This window comes from Taudactylus pleione, unplaced genomic scaffold, assembly GCF_031769625.1.
Source record: "Taudactylus pleione unplaced genomic scaffold, aTauple2 ptg000046l, whole genome shotgun sequence".
Classification (NCBI taxonomy): Eukaryota; Metazoa; Chordata; class Amphibia; order Anura; family Myobatrachidae; genus Taudactylus; species Taudactylus pleione.
Genome location: NW_028284448.1, coordinates 7798000 through 7815754, shown reverse-complemented (window position 1 = coordinate 7815754; position 17755 = coordinate 7798000). Strand labels below are relative to the sequence as shown.

The 17755-nt window shown below is 43.9% G+C and overlaps 1 protein-coding gene across 1 annotated transcript in view; it reads right to left on the bottom strand.

The window, feature by feature from the left end:
* AFG1L (AFG1 like ATPase) overlaps positions 1-17755 on the bottom strand; it is a 255712-nt gene that overhangs the window by 122672 nt on the left and 115285 nt on the right. Inside the window, exon 6 of the mRNA XM_088460454.1 lies at positions 6993-7092. Within this exon, the coding sequence (XP_088316580.1) occupies positions 6993-7092 (100 nt within the window). The remainder of the gene's footprint in view (positions 1-6992; positions 7093-17755) is intronic.

The window sequence follows — 17755 nt, the reverse complement described above, 5'->3', positions numbered from 1 at the left end:
ACTCCACAAATACCAAGTAGATAACTCACTTTTATGTTTAAACATCACCAACTCCAATGAACCAGGAAGTTGGGAGGTGACTGGGAATAATCAGATGAAGACCTTCTCACTAAGAGCTGATCGTGAGCCTATGAATTATGAACTGTTACGCACAATTAGGTCGAGTGGAAGACACTTCCAGTATAAATATACACTGAGTCCCACCAAAGAAATGATTGGTAGGATACCGGAAGGGTATTGTGCCAAGATATTACAACCCGAAACTTGTATGAGTCAAATGGGAGAACCTGAAGTAGGATCACTTGCCAGGGAAATGTGTACGACGATAATGATGTTTACTATTCCTTATGTTCTCCCCAATAATGTATATTTTATATGTGGAAGGAAAGCGTATAAGTGGCTCTCTCCGAGTTCCAAAGGTTTGTGTTACCTGGGAAGAGTAGTCCCAGAGGTTATGACCCTCCAACATGGTGAAATGCTTGGTATTCATAAAAACACACCATCACCATATCTTCACACACAGTATGAACACAGAGACAAAAGAAATATGATACTTGGTGACGTGCATAAAGCCACTCAGTTAATTAGTGAGACAACTGGCTTTCAAGTTTTGGTAGCACTGGATCCCACCAGGATCGCTCGGGGTACACAAAATTTCAGATATATCCAAGACCTTGCTAAATTGATAGATAATATCACCGAGATGTATGATGACACATTCAGGTATACAGGTAGGGAATTGCAAGCATACAAGAAAGAACTGGTGCAACATAGACTAGTGTTAAATTATTTAACAGCTGTCACCAGAGGGTATTGCGTAACTTTGGACACCCAATTTGGAGTAAAGTGTTGCACTTACAATACAAATGATACCATCGATCCCAAGGAGGTAATAGACCGGAAGATGGATGAAATTCTGCAGCTAAAATGGGAATTTTGAAAGAACCATAATGCTTCAGTGGCTGAAGTAGAGGAGAAGGTAGAGGAATGGGTTTCATGGTTGAACCCAGTGAAGGTTCTCAGGTCTAGGGGAGTGGATCCAGGAAATGAGTGCGAGCATAGGTAAACTCCTGATCCTTATACTGGGTGTTATCATAGTAATTGGCATATGTGTCAGGTGTGTTCCTATTGTGTTGAAATGTGGAAAATGTAAAGATAAGGTGAATCAAAGGAATGAAATCAAGATGGTGGTCAGTGGTAACAATATGAATACTGAGGTAAATGTAGGACTGCATTATAACCCTGAACTAGGAAATACCATCATATAATGTATAATATTTAGACATGCATAAAATGTGTTATTAACATGTTATTTTTGAATAATGTAAGTCCCTATTCCCCCTCAAGACTTCCTTTATAGGATTGGTGCATCACCACATCTTTCCCAAGATCCGCGGTGTGCATATAGGGGTAGTTTTATGTCCCCTCCTAGAGACACATTATTGATGGATTAAGAACCACCTTGTGCCATCGCATAATATAACATTAAATAAAATTTCATAATGTAAGCCTAAATTAATTTTAAAATCAGAGTATGATAGCATGTTTTTTGCTATCAAAGGGTGTACTGTCGAAGCCGGATAACTGGCTGAAACAGGATCGGTCTAAAATTAGATCGGGGCGACGCCATTTTGCAAATGGCAATGAGATGCCATTTTGCGACTGGCCGCTCAGCGCCATTTTAGTGAAACTTGCCATTATAAGTACATACGGCGATGCTATTATTTAGCGTTGTGCGATTCCCACACAAGAAGTTAAAGGTCCTCACCATACAAATACAGACAGTCATTAAAACATATAAAATGATTATCCCTGCAAACCACGTACCATGGTGTACTCCATAAAACACATAGTCGCACAACACTAACTAGCGTCTTTTCCCTGTTCCCCAATACTTACGCACTGCACACTTACATAAAAGGTTCCCTAGCATTAAAGTGTAATATCCAAGGTTTATGCAGTAATTATTAATGTTGTGTAATAAAGGTTATTTGATATCTAAGGTTTAGTACATGGTAAGCAGACCGTGTTTGGTGTTGTACTGATCCACTGTGTCTCCACAGATTTCCGGTATCATCGGTGAGAAGATCGCAACATGCGTCTGCAAACTATGGACTATAGAGAGTTAAAACATTAAAATGTACTCTGTAATGTTAGCAGCTTAGATTAGCATGCAGCGGGAAAAAGGACACAAAGGGTTGTTAAGAGGCTGTTTGTGTCCATTCGAATTGACCTATGATCTATCCTGTAACAGAAGCAGCTTTAAGAAGAACCAATGGAATCATGTCAAACTTGTCTATTGTATTGCCTATCCCTGTAAGAGTATATATGTGCGCCCTCTGACCCCAGTCTTGAGTCTTCTTGCTGTGCTGTTGACGGAGGTTTCTAATGCTGATGCCGGTATCTGGGCCCAGAGCGCGTGCGTACATAACAACTGTACCTTGGGTCTGTATGATTTATTTGCGCTAATTGTCTTTAGATCACAGCATGTAACCATCTGTTTTTTATATTGAATAATAACTTTTTGTGCTTTGGAACCACATTCAAAGTCTGAAAGCATTTATTTACTGTGCGACTCATTACGCTAAATTGAACAATTTTAGAAGGTATAGACAGGATTGCATAGAGGTTTTAAAGAGGCATCGATACTTTTATTCACTATTTACCATTCTTACTGATTGCCTATGGTTGGCTACTTCCCGTTGTGTAGTAAGGATGTTTATGATTTATTATTATTATTATTATTATTATATGGTGCCTTGTTACTTACAGAGTACATATACAGATAAAATGCAAGTATAACAGGATATACAGTGTAAAATGCTGAGATTGAGACAAATTAGAGACTTAACCAATTCTGCATATAAAATCTTGATAACATCAGAGGGCCTGATTCAGCACTGCTGATCGCTGATACTAGCTTATTGGGAAACTGCGCGTACGCAGGACCCATTTTGCGAATGTGCAGAATGGGTTCTGCGTAGTTGCACGCAGATTCTTGAATGCCTCTGCCTGGTTGACAGGCAGAGGCATTTAAGGGGCAATGGAGGGGCGGACGGCGTTTTCCGGGAGTGGCCAGGCCAGGATGTGCGTTGATCAACAGTGTCCTGGGCTCGCAAGCCGGGCCAGTCTGAGTAAGCTAAGGTTTACTCAGCTGGCTGTAGGCTCGGCGTCGTCCACTAACGCAACCATCGACCACCGATGGTCGTGATGGTGATCCCAGCCTGCGTGCAGATTTGCAATTGCGATCCTTGCTGAATCAGGACCAGAGTTTGTTCTGGCAGAAACCTGTACCCTGATAGGTCGGTGCAGATCCCAGGTTCAGGGCCACTGTAAGCACGGAGGAGGAGATAAAAGTGAGGGAAGAGGGCTTTGTTCGTAAGAGATTACAGTCTTAAAATATATTATATTACAATGTTATATTTATTTTGAAAAAGTAAACAAAACATGTTTATTATGAAAAGATTCTTGACAATAAAGATGAGAAAGGGGAATAAAACTACAAATTCTTTAAAAAAAAAAAAAAACTAATGGTGCGTACACACGTAGCTATTTAAAAGAACGAATTGAACGATAACGATATATAGTAACGCTGGTTGATTGCTACGTCTGTACGCACCATAAGGGCTTGATTCTGCAAGGATCGCTATTGCGTATGCAGCTGCGAATCCATATGGAACGCAGCTGCGAATGTATGCTAATGCCTGTCACTTCACGGCAGGCATAGAGACGCCCACTGCTGCTTTCCCACATCCACACTGTCGAAATCCAGCATATAATTCAGTACCTTGACACACATCGGTCCCTCGCGCATAATTTACACCAGGTCTGACCAGCCACAGAAACTGCAAGTCTCGTCTCACGCAATATGTACTCAAGAGGTGTATGCAATCGCAGTGGCTAATTTATGCACGCCCATGAATTGGCATTCAAACAGTCATGTTTATGACTACTCCACCGTCACCACCCTCAAATGTTCACAGCCTGTCACTCACTCTGCGATGGCTGCCTCTGTGCTTCCATTATCACAGTGCGATCTCAGAGCACGCGCATGTAAGGCTTTTACGCACACGCACTGGTCAACAATTGGCCTATCTGCATACGCAGTTGCATCTATGAATGCTGCTGAATCAGGCCCAAAGATCGTTTACTATGTGAATTGCAATGGAAAATCTATATAATAAGCGAGAAAGTGTGTCTGTCTGTTTGTCCTTTATGCATGGCCAGAGTTTTGGACCTAGCTCCACCAAATCTGTCATGGTGGTGTGGTTTAAACAGGATTAGGTTTTTGCCTAGGTCTGAACTTCATCAGGGCCACACACTGTCACACAATCCCTAAAAATGGGGACAGTCTTACATTAGACAGGTTTCGTGGCTGGCCCCAGTGGAAATTGGCAGTCTGCCAAAAAAGCTACAAATGTATCTTTTTAAACTCAGGCTGAGCAAGCTTTATTACTCATAGAAGTTCATATTAAATCCAGAGTTATGCCGCGTATCCACTACGCGACATAACTGAGCAATTCCACGATTACGACATCGTAATTGTGCAATCGCTCAGTAATAGGACACTAACTGCGCACGCGCTGTTTGTTTCGGACATCAATCATCGCCCGAACATGCTATTCAACCTGATGATAACGTCAGGTAGAGCATGTTAGGGGATGATTGATGTGCCTACACTGAACGACTGCTGGTTCAGTGTAGGCACAGCACAGACTGAGAAACGACTGCACGAGTACAATGTCGTAATTGTGCAGTTGTTTCTATGTCTGCTAGTGGATGTACCCCTTTAGTCCTTTTTAAAACTGACCATATATATATCAGTCAGTCCTCTGTTTGCATGCAAGAATGTAACTAGAAATTTGGGGGCCACATAGCAAGTTCTTAAAAGGCACCCTCAGAGGTAAAAAAAAACAACCCACGTACATTTGCCCCCAACAGGGTCCATTCATGTTATGCCACACATTAGTATCCCTTATACACATTATGCCAGGCAATAGTAGTGACCCTTATCCATCATGCCACACAGTAATGCCCTTTACATGCCACATGGTAGTAGTGCCCCATGTAACACTTTATTCCACACAATAGTAGTACCACTTACACATTATGCCACACAGTACTGCCCCTTATACATATTGCCCCCCCCCCAGCAACTCAACTCCCTGTGTCCCTCCAGCACCAGCAGCCTCTCGCCTCCCCCTGTGTGCCATCAGCAGCGAGCAGGTGTGTATTTGGTGCTGGGTTACCAGATAATTATAGCGGGTGCAGCGGCAGATATGGACAGACAGCGCCAGCGCAATTGGAATCTGGCGCTGGTCACGAGCCAATCGGAGCGGCCACTGCTGATTGGCTGCCGTTCCGCGAGCTCCGATTGCCTTGCAACCGGTGGCGCTGTTTTGCCATGTCTGCCTGCCAGTGCACAGCTGTAATCAATTGTCGGGCCGGCACCAAAACAACGTTGTTGACACACAGGCAACCCTCGGCGGCCCTGACTAGACCTGCCCATCTTGTGTGCGTGACTTGGTGCAGGGGGAGCGGCAGGCCACAGAAGCAGCTTGGGCACCATACCAGCTGCACCCCTTGCACCCACAATAGTTACGCCACTGTTTGTATGCATGTTAGCAAACAGTGAGGTCCTTTTGAGGATCAATAGAATGGGGTTATAGGCAAGGACAATGTAACAAATAAAGACTGCAGGTGTACTTCAGTTTCCAGTCTTCAACCCGGGCAACGTCGGGTATCCCAGCTTGTATGAAATATATTAGCACTGTAAAGAATTGTACGATCCACAAATAAATTAGTTTTTACATATAAATCATACCACTGAAAACCACTAGGCCGACTCTTCTCCCTTCCTGTCCCTCGCAAATAACCTTTTCCCTGCAGCAAACACCAGCGACACCCATTTGCTATTGCTGTACCATGCCAATGTGAATGAACAGTGCCCCCCTATCTGCTGGGCAGATCAGAACAATGCAGTTTGGAACGTGATGATGGAACCAGGGGCGTACATTCATGCCAGGCGCCCAAGGACAAAATAGATGGTGGTGCCCCCATTCCCCCTGGTGGCTCTGGCTTCCTCCAGCCCTCCAATGTCCATTTAGCTCTATTCAGACCCCATCTGTCTCTCTAGCCATTCTTCAGAGTCCCTCCAGCCAGCACCCCCAGTGTCTCTCCAGCCAGCACCCCCAGTGTCTCTCCAGCCAGCACCCCCAGTGTCTCTCCAGCCGGCCCACCTCTTTCTATCCTGCCAGTCCCCACTGTCTCTCCAGTCAGTCCCCATTGTTTCTACTGCCTGCCTTGCTGTGTCTCTCCAACTCCTTCTCCCACATTCCTCCGGCTCCACTTACTTTCTCCTGGGTCTTCTGGCTGCGTCTGCCTGATCCTCTACATGCCGTGGTCCTCTGACTGTTTTATTGTTTATTGCAACTCACAATAAACAGAGAAAAACTTTATTGCACTAGCCGGCGCTAGTGGTGCCTGCAGATGAAACAGTGGCTCCCCGGGCCCCACAAATAGATCCATCTATAACCGCCACCTGTGCAGCTGGTGCCTCTCCGACAGTAGGCGCTAGGAAGCCAGTGATTCCACTGCCTCCAGAAGTTCTACCTTTGGATGGAGTCATCAACGTGGGACTGTCCCTCCAAAATCTGGACAGTTGGGAGCTATGTATAAATGGATTTTAAACACTAAAATATGTGCATATCTTAGTGATTGAAAGTATATATCTAAAATAGCCTATTTTACAAAAAAAAAAACCCACACAATTCTGTTTGTATACTAATTTACTCCCCAGTCACGGTAATCCAGGAATTTATCTCTTAAATCCTCCTAAATATCAGGATACTCACACTGAATTGCGATGCCTATTCACACACATTAGAGGATAGTTTACTGAATCACGTATTTTGAATAAATATTAATAAAGCATACATATCATCTCCTACATACATATAAATAATATGTTTTTTCACTTGCTTTAAATTTACCTTCAGGAGGCCTGTTGGAAGTAGCCACGACAACCACTCCATTTTGAAACAGGTTTTCAAAAAGCTGCTTTAGGATCATGGCATCAGCAATATCAGTCACCTGTAAATATACAGTACTAGTTACAGACAACTGTCCAATGTCTATGGTATAAGAATGAAATATAATTATCATCAATACCTTCTCTCATAGAATGCCTCCCGAGAGAGTGACCCTCCCCAATACGCTCACTTCACCAGAGAGGTGGGCAGGAGTCCAATGGTTTTATGAATCATGGTGAGTTGCATCATCGTAGCCCAGCCTGCAACTACCCAACGCCACTAATTGAGGATTTAAGCAGAGAGCACACCTGGCCCCAATGATGTGATTCACTACACCACAACCCCAGAGCTCCTAATTACAATCCTATAAGCTTTCTTCTGCTAGTGTTCCCGAGAAATTTGTCCTCAATGACCAATACCTTGGGTGAGCATCCGCTCATCACAATTAATGATCAGTTAATCAATTATGCAGTATTTAATTAATGATTACAATTTGTTCACACCTTCATGTTGTTATTGCGATTTTTGCCATTAGATAACAGATGGTTCATTATAAGATCGTTCCCACAAATGTGTTTAAAATGCTAATGCCTGAATAGAGAACCTGCTGCATGGTTTAGAGGAAAGTGAAGTTGTTGCCAATAGGAGCTAATTAGATTGTAGCTAGAATTTATTTACTACATTCTAGACTAGTGGTTCCCAAACTGAGTGCCACGGGACACTAGAAGGGCGCCACGGCTTAGTGGTCCAGGGCGAAATCAAATTATTTATGGTCAATGTGATAGACAAAACCAATGCTGGCGGCTGCCATTCATAATATATGTGGACAAGCAGAAGCACAATACTGTACACCACCACATAACTGCACCTAAGGATGACATGTAAGCAGAATTTACTTAAATTAATATTTATTTAGTTATCAATTTCTTAGTAAGAAACTTTTGACCTAGTGGTGCCGTGAAAAAAATGCTGATACTCTAGGGGTCACGATTCAAGAAAGTTTGGGAACCACTGTTCTAGAAAATAACAGCTAGGACCTGACTGGTTGTTATGGGCGATATCTCCACATTTCCTTATTAGAATTTTTAATAAAGCTATCTCCAAATGTTATATTAGTAAAGCTATCCCCAAGGGCAATCCTAATGAAAGCTGTGGTTAGGATGACCTAAGGGGGTCACAAACCAAGGGCAGCATGATTTCTCCTTTACCATAACTAGCATGGAATGATTTTGGGGAGATCTGAAGAGTGTGAGTTCCCTATACCCCAGTAGCAAAACTAAAAAATACAGGGAAGCCCTTATACAAACCACAAGCACACAACCAGCACTAACAAATCATCTGGGCACTATATGCTACTCTAGTGTATAGGGGACCAAGTGGTAGCCCAAAGGTGGACAATACGACATCCATAGTCCCTAAGTAATAAGAAGGAGGTGCATTAGGTCCATTCCTATTACACAACTACAAATAAAAAAAAAAAAACTTTTAATAAAAACGTAATACTGCTATATTTTAAAACCTATTTATTATTGGTGGTCCCCTCCTTTCACAGTATTATTTATTTTGTTCTTTCATGGGCAAAACTGCCAATACAAATAAAACATGAAGCAGGGTACACACTTGTGAGCGATATATTGTGAGTGCATCAGCGGGTGTGTACAACAGATATGTCTGTGAATTAGTTTAGAATTGTGAGAAGAATCCGCACTGAACCTTGTGAATTAATCCTTAACCTCTTTCACCCTTCCTATTGGTTTTCTATTTCTGTAATAATCAGTCAACTCTTCCTAGTTACATTGATCTAGTCATTTTCAATAGAAAGAAATAAAGGAAGTGGTGCTACCCTGTAATGTATACTAATTAAAGAAAAAATAAAAAAATATGTGACACCCGTGAGTGCACTCTCGGGTGATTAAGAAAAAGAGAGGGGCTGGGCTACTCATGATATGGGTATTTTTAGCATCATAATAAAAAATAACTTTTATTTATACATTTAAAAATGACATAACAAGATTGATAAAATATAAGAAGTGGTGCATAAAGTTAGGAAAAAGTGTTAATAAAAATTCCATTATACGCATCCTCTGTTCTAATTAATACAGAAGTAATCATTTCTAGATTACTACATGACCGAGCAGCTTTATCAGGAATTTTTATTAACACTTTTTCCTAACTTTATACACCACTTTTCTTAATCACCTGAGAGTGCACTCACGAGTCTCACATATTTTTTTCTTTTTTCTTTAATATGTCTGTGAATTAGACACATCAAGTCGGCCCAGCAGCACAGCCAATATATATCTGAAAGATATAGCGGTGCATCTGGCTGTGTGTACGGCTCACCCGCCAACCACCCGTACACTTGCTGCAGACACTGACATCACAACTGGGTGGACAAATTTGTTGTGATGTCAGCCCAGACACATTGCGCGGATCATTAGTAAGTCTGTGTAGCTTACCAATCGGCCGCTCTGGTGGTGAATTGGTCTGCTAATGATTCGTTGTCAAAGTGTTTACCCAGGTAGCATGGTTTTGGAGCAGATTTGCACTTTCGATCATTGTTAGCAACTAACTTGCAATGTCAGCAAAATATTAAACATCACACAAATATTATCATTTTTCTCTTTTTCTCATGGGGAATGGAATACTATGGATATCTTTAAAACCTGAACTGTTGGGGAGCCTTGAGGACTGCGTTTGGGAACCTCTGTACTAGGCATTGACACACTAGTGAAACACTCCTAACTAAGCAAGAAAGTAAGTTATCATTTTTTTACACTGCCACTGATATAGAATATGATCTATGTCAATGGTTGTCACATATACTGGAGTATATTCTATGTAACACTGTGTGGTGTGAGATGTTAACCCAGTTAAAATCTAAAAAACAATTCTTCTTTACAACATGGAAAACATTTAGCCTTCTAAAGCGCACGTTTTGTCAGCTAAATGGTTAAGACTGATGGCAGAATCAAAAACAGTTGAATAAGTGATTCCTGTGAGTATCCGTTGCAATACCAGCTACAGACAACAAGTAACGCTGCAGCGATGTCAGCATGGGTTCAGTATGATTTACCGCCAGTTCAAATCCCGACAGCGGCTGCCCGACAGGGGTGAAAATCCCGATCGTCCAAGGTAAGTATTTCCTAACCCTACTCTACCCCCTAACCCCAACCCTAGCTTTGGGGTGCCTAACCCTAACCTCCCCCCCAAGTGCCTAAACCTAACCCCCCCCTTCCCTGCCCCTAAACCTAAGCCCCCCGGGGGTGCCTAACCCTAACCCTCCCTTCCCCTAACCTCCCGGGGTGGGTGCCTAACCCTAAGTTCCCCCCGGGAGCCCTAAACCTAACCTTCCCCCCCCCCCCGCAGCTGTCCACGCCCGGCTTACCTTCGATCGGTAAGCAATGTGTCGGGCTCCCGGCATAGGTAAAATGACAGGCGTCGGGATTTCGATGCCTGTCATTTAACCTTTGCCGGGATTAGACAGTCGGGACTTCCCGACTGCTTCCCGTCAGCATTGACCACGTTTTTTTCAATTACAGCAAACAGCTGTCAAGTAATTTAGCATTATAGGATATCACCTGCATGCTGGTATAGGGTCCTCATCCCGACCAATCTTTTCACAAGCAAAGTAGAGCTATCAGAGACACATCACAACTCGGCTTTCAGGAAACAATGGCTAAACCAGTCATGGCGCGTCTTTGATTTCTACCCCATTAAAGAGGTTCTCTCCTGGGATCAACCAGAACCCGTAACAGAATACTTAGAGTTCATACTTGCCTACTCTCCCGGAATGGCCGGGAGGCTTTCAAAAATCGGGTGGCACTTCCGGCCACCCAGAAAGGTAAGCAAGTCTCCCGGCCGGCTGCCACCCACCCACTTACCCCAGGACATCCTCCCACACACACTCCCTCGCAGTGGGGGCGATGTCGCAATTCATACTGAATCGTGTCATCGTGGCCTCTCCCCGTTTCACAATGCCAGTAATCTCGACATGTCGCCGGACACGACCCCGTATGCCACATCACCCCTCCCTTCCTGCTGTGACAACATGGCTGCCCCCTCTTTGAGGGGCAGCTAGAATGTCAGCAAGTATGTGTAGGGTATCCAAAATGATAGTATTCGGGTTCTGTGCTGGGAGAACGCAATTTACCAAAGTATCTGGCCACATCCATCTGCTACATGTAGCAGCCTAACATGCTCAAGTTTGATTGTAGCTAAACTAAAATGTACCTATTGAGACATTATGTGTATTATCAAAGTGACTATGCATGGCTAATCCGATTATTTTTCACGGAAAGAATACAAGTGCTTACTACACAGACTGAAAACACATTAGGGTGATCCAGTTAATTAACGCCAACATAATGAACATCACAAAACATGAATGTTATTTTACATTGCCATTTTTCTGTAAGTATAAAAGCTGAAAGATGAGGCGACACTAGGTTATAGCACTTTAGTCAGCTACTTGTTCTCCGTTGTTGAGAGGAATCAAATGATATGGAAACCATTATACGCTAACTGAACAACACAATTCAGCAGATGGCCAATCTGAAATACATTTAGCTTCATGGCACAGCAAAGCTTTATTCTTAGTGTCTGAAACAATTGTTCATAGTCACATCCTCAATAGGCCTTAACCTGTAACCTCACAACAGCCCGGTGTGCTGTAGAAAACAAGTGCACTTCAACCAAACACCAAGTGCACCGTTTTCTTTTTTACATGAAGAAATAAAAAATTAGAACATTTATACTGATTAACCGCATCAAGGCTTTTGTGATTTCTGTAATATGGAGGAATATACAGTTATTTGTGTACAGTACACCTGCTAACAAAGGCTCTCTTCTTTCTAATTGTCATGTACACACTGGCATTATTATTATTATCCTTTATTTATATGGCGCCACAAGTGTTCCGCAGCACCTTATATTGAGAAGAATGAGATTGGGGAGAGTAAAAGGCAAATATAAGAGGGTATGTGAAAAGGATAAATGGGAGTGAAAATTTGGCGCTATTCTTCTTTACAATGTGTTAATATGATTAAATCAGACTTGCCGACCATTTGGCACTGAGGGTGGCGGGGCGATCTGGGGTGGCGGGGGATGGAGGTAGGGGGGGCGTGATGATAGACTGCATCATTGTAGCCCCACTCCCCCGCTATGCAATGCCAAGGTTACCGGCATTGTGGAGCAGGGGGTGGAGCCATGATGACGCAATTCACTGTGAAACGTGTCATCAGCCTCCTGTGCCACCCACCTCACTGGGGAAGTGGGTGGCCGCGGCCGGGTGGCCTCAAACCAGAGACACTTGCCCACCTTCTGGTGGGCTGGGAGTGCCACCTAACTTTCAGGAGCTTCCAGGATGGTTAGGCAAGTATGGATTAAATGTAGTAAACCACACTTTTCTTAAACGATGATAATGAATTCTCAATGAAGATGCAGATAATCAATCATATCCAGTACATGCAATAAAAATGAAAGAATTGCAACAGAGTTATACCCTTAAAACACAAAATAACATAAATCTAAAGTTCAAAATTTCATATGGAGTGAACTCATTTAATAACATCACCAGAAGTGAATCATAACTGTAGATGTTCCAGGGGAATGGCTCCTGTTGGTATTATGCTTACAGTACAGTATTTAAGTCTGGATAAAGAAAAGGGTTATTGTCCGGACAAGAGATAGGGACACTGGGCCTGATTCAGACCCGCTCGCAAGCGCTTGAGTGCTCGCAAGTGTGTCAATGGTGGGCTCCGCGCACGCGCAGCGGCCGCACTGCGCATGCGCAAGCCCCGGAGCGAGAGAGGAATTCTCTCGCTCCCTGGCTCACTACAAAAAGGGCGGCTGTTGTGTTGATGTTGACCAACAGCTCGCCCATTTTGCAGGCGTGGCGGGGGGTGACTTCACAAACGGAGGCATTCCCAAGCGAACGCCTGCCATTTGCGGGCGGCCCCACTGACATCACCAGTGATGTCAGTGGGAGAGCTTCCGGCTCTATTAGAGCCAGAAGCTCTCTGGGGCTTGCAGCCACCAGACCCTACCACAAGGGTCTCATCGCAAGCCCCGATGGTCGCGATGGTCTTGACCATCGCGACCATCATCCTGGCCGCTCGCAATAGCTGTGGGTGGTCACCCATAGCTAAGCGAGCGGCCAGGAGGCCGCTCAAAAAAAAAACAAAAAAAAAAAACGCCCTGATTCAGAGCGAGCGCTCTTTCAGATCGTCCGTCTCTGAATCAGGCCCACCGTTCTGGGAGATATCTAGTTACAAAGTTTCTTTTACATGTTGATATATCAAAATACGAGGGCTGATTGATAAGTAATGAGACTGATTTTTTATTCAGAATCAGATGACTCCACAGGATCTGAACATTTTTCTTTTTCAAAGTTGCGTCCTTCGCATTCAATACATTTTTTGCAACGTTTCAACAATGATTCAAAGATGTACAGTAGACTATTTGTGACATCACTGTTAGTGTTGCAGCTGTGGCATTTTTCACTTCATCATCTGTTGAGAACTTCTTTCCACGCAGTTGTATTTTCAGGGTTGGGAATGCCCAGAAATCACAGGGCGCTAAGTCCGAGCTATATGGAGGGTGTTCCAATGCTATCCCATTAATTTGCCAATGCAACAGCAGCAACATGTGGTTGGGCATTGTCTTGGAGCAAAAACCACTGTTTCTTCAGCAAATGTGATCTTTTCTTCCTCATGGCTCCACGCAAATGGGTAATCAGAACGTTTGCATAGTAGTCACCATTAATTGTCTGTCCACGGGGAACCCAGTGCTGTAGGATTACACCGTGTGCATTAAAGAACAGGAGAAGGAATCACAGAATTTTTTGGGGAGAGGCGAATTCGTGTATTTCCATACACTGGACTGTTTGGATTCCTGATCATAATGATGAATCCACGATTCATCACACGTCACAATCGATGTCAGGAAATCTTGAATCCTCTCCGACATTCGAACAGTGTTTTTGCACAATTCATTTAGTCGTCGGATCTGCTCTTCTGTGAGATTTCTCATTACCCACCTGGCACACACACAGTGCATTTTCAGTTCCTTTGTCACAATATGCTGAACCCGTTTGAATGAGATGCCAAGTGAAGCCGAAAGTTTACGTAAAGTTAGCCTTCTGTCATTTTGCAACATCTCTGCAGCTTGGGCAATGTTAACATCTGTAACCAAGGTGGATGGTCTCCCAGAACACGGTTCGTCAGTCACTCGCGTATTACCCTCTTTGAAGCGCTTCCACCACCGAAAAATACTGCAGCACGGCTAATTATTTCTCCACTCTCATTACTTTTCAACCAGCCCTCATATGTCTACAGACTATACCAGTGGTTCTCAAACTCGGTCCTCAGGACCCCACACAGTTCACATTTTCCAGGTCACCTAGCAGGTGCACAGCTGTATTCATTACTCATTGATACATTTTAAAAGATTCACAGGTGAAGCTAATTATTTAACTTGTGATTCTGGGATGAGACCTGGAAAACATGCACTGTTTGGGGTCCTGAGGACCGAGTTTGAGAACCTGTGGACTATACAATTAACTCATACTTGCTCACTATTCTGGAACAGCCAGGAGGCTCCCGAAAATTGGGTGGCGCTCCCGGCTGCCAGGAAGAGTAGGCAAGTCTCCTGGAGCCGGCCACCACCTGACCCCCACCCCCCCATTCACCCCCGCAGCCACCCACTTACCATGTAAAAGCATACATTAAGACTACTTTTCATCTATTCAAAAACACCATAGGTGAATTTCCTCTACTACCTGGAGTATGAGGCAGTGATTTTCCTCTTGAACGTCACATGCTTGGGAGATGGGATCGGATGCTCAGGCAACTAACACTTAGTGGCATATTTCCTAAAGTGCATGTTTTTACAAGTGGAGATGCATACGCCCAACTTTGTAAAGAAGAGGATAGGGGCTCCCGAAAAGGGGGCGTGGCCTCACTATGAAGGGGCATGGCCTCCCTGTGAAGGGGCCTTGCATCGCAGAACATTCCCCTTTTCATCACTCCGGGGGGCAAGCCCAGCATCCTCGGAGATGCGGGGAGCACAGTGAAGAGATGCCATGCAAATTCGATTTCCCCCAACTTCCCCCTGCCGCAGGACACTGCAGCCCACGGGTGGGACAGCGGGACAGTACCTAGTGTTCCCGCTAGGCTGTTCCTTCTGGAGGGCAAAAAGCACCCTGCCCTCACAGCCTGCGGGTGCGTCCCGCGGGTGGAGAAACGTGCGGTGACCCGGTCACCGCCGGAGAATAGACGCTGGGCGCCTGCGCCCGGCATCTATTCTCGCTTTCTGCAACGCTTGGGGGCTGCCCGGCGTGTACGTAAGTGCCGGGCACGCCCCCAAGTATTACGAAAAGGGGACGCGTCTTATAGACACGCCCCCTTTTCATGACCACGCCCCCTTTTCGGACGCGCGCGCCGGAGCTAGAGTGAACACTAAGTACCTGAATAGCGGGACTGTCCCGCCAGATGCAGTTGGGCGGTATGGAGATGTTGCTTATAGCAACCAATCAGATTCTACTTAACATTTAGCTAGCACCTTCTAGAAGATAATAGACAGAATCTGATTGGTTGCTATGGGAAAAATCTCCACCAACACTTTAGTAAATATACCCCTTACGGGGGAATGGAATGGAGTGCAAGTTGCTTAACTTGCGTTTTGCTAGACAATTTATATAGGTAAGTTGCAAATCGGCAAAACTGTTAAAGGCAAAACTGAAGGAAAATGATCAGAAAATTCAGTTTTTCATACATGAGTCACTGCATACCAATTTACTGATCTGTTCTGAACACAAATCAACAGATGTAAAAGTGCCCAGTTTGTAAATCACCATCAAAAAATCATAAAACAATAGAGGTGGCTGTAACAGGAGATAGCTATTTTGTGTCATACTGTTAATAAGATATTGAAAACCCTCTTCCTGACTGTCCGCTTTATTTATTAAAATACTAATATGTGTCACCTTTTTTCTATTTATTAAAATATTATAGTACCTCTATTTTTTATTAAAATATTAATGTGCCCCCTTTATTAAATAAAATATTAATACGGCCCCTTTACTGTGCTATACTTTCTGAAAGACCACTACTGATTGCCTGCCCATTATCTTCAGTGCAAAAGCATTGAACATCCTTCATTGACCAATTGAGTCTATTATGTAGAGCGTAAGGGGACGGGTACGAGATGCCGGCGCTCGGGATCCCGGTGGGTCAGAACCCTAATGCCGGCATCCCGATGGGGTTAGAATTCTAACCCTAGCCCTCTCCCTGCCCTAGCCCTTTCTCCCCAGTGCCTGAACCTAACATCCCACCTAGTGCCTAAACTTAACCTTCCTCTCCCTGCACCCTAAACCTAACCCTCCCCCATTAGTACCTAATCCTAACCCTCCCCCATTAATGCCTAATCCTAACCCTCCCCCATTAGTGCCTAATCCTAACCCTCCCCCATTAGTGCCTGATCCTAACCCTCCCCTTAACCCCTAATGCTAACCCTCTCCCCAACCCTGCTACTTACTTCGGGATTCCGGTGGCAGGAATGCCAGCGCCGGGATTCTGACAAGTGTTGGGATTCCAGTGCCAGAATCCCGTGGCCCGAATATTAACCGCATCTCAGAGTAAGTTGTAGAAAAAAAAAAAAAACCTCTAGCCGCACTGCCGCATTGAAACTACAAGTCCCAGCATACCCTCCCACCAACCAACTGGTAAAGCATGCTGGGACTTTCACAACAGCTGGAGAGGCTTGGCCTAGATCCTAGTACAGAGAATTGTATCTAAACGTGCACAAAAAATATAGCAGCCTGTACACAGATAAAACCAACAAGTATCACCCCACACTACAAAAATACATATATATTGAGACACAAGCAATGGGTATTCAATAATGACACTATAATGTTACACATATAAAGAATCACACTACAATTTTATATCGGGTCTAGCACACACCCTCTGATATCTTGACTGGTCATGAAGTGTAATACCAGACCATTGTTTTCCAACTCCAGTCCCAAGGGACCCATAACAATGCATGTTCTACAGATCTCATCAGTATCACAATTGAAATAATTGCTCCACGTGTGGATCTTTTCAAAAATGTCAGTGTAATGAATACACCTGTGCACCAACTAGGTGGTCTGTAAAACATGCACTGTTAGGGGATCCTGAGGACTGGAGTGGGAAAACACTGTGCTAGACAAATTATAAGATACATGAGGTTAACTATAACATTGAAGCTACAGATGTGAGTGGCTGCGACGGAAGAATAATGTACAATTTTCAAGGCACTCCACAAAAAGGACCCTTGTGGGAAGGTCTCAAGGAAAAAACAATGGATGGAAATAACCTTGCCTGCAAAGAGTTTACAAAGCGCTATTTAGAACATAAGGGGGAATTCAATTAGGTGACAGTTTCTAAAAGGCGAAAAACTCGTACACTTCGCCTTATCATTCGCTCACTTCGCCTTCATGCGTGCACCAGAGATACGCACAATTGAATTAGATATGCAAATTCGCACTACTTGCAGTGAGAGTGTGCAAATTTTGTCCAAAATGTGAACAGCGAAAATAGCAAGAAAAAGTGGGGAGACCATCCTGGATCCCAAAAAAAGTGAAAACTTTATTAGCAGAATCATGTAGAAGATTGTTGTGGTGTGTACACACGGTACGATAAAAATGCACGATATGAATGATAACGATATTGACC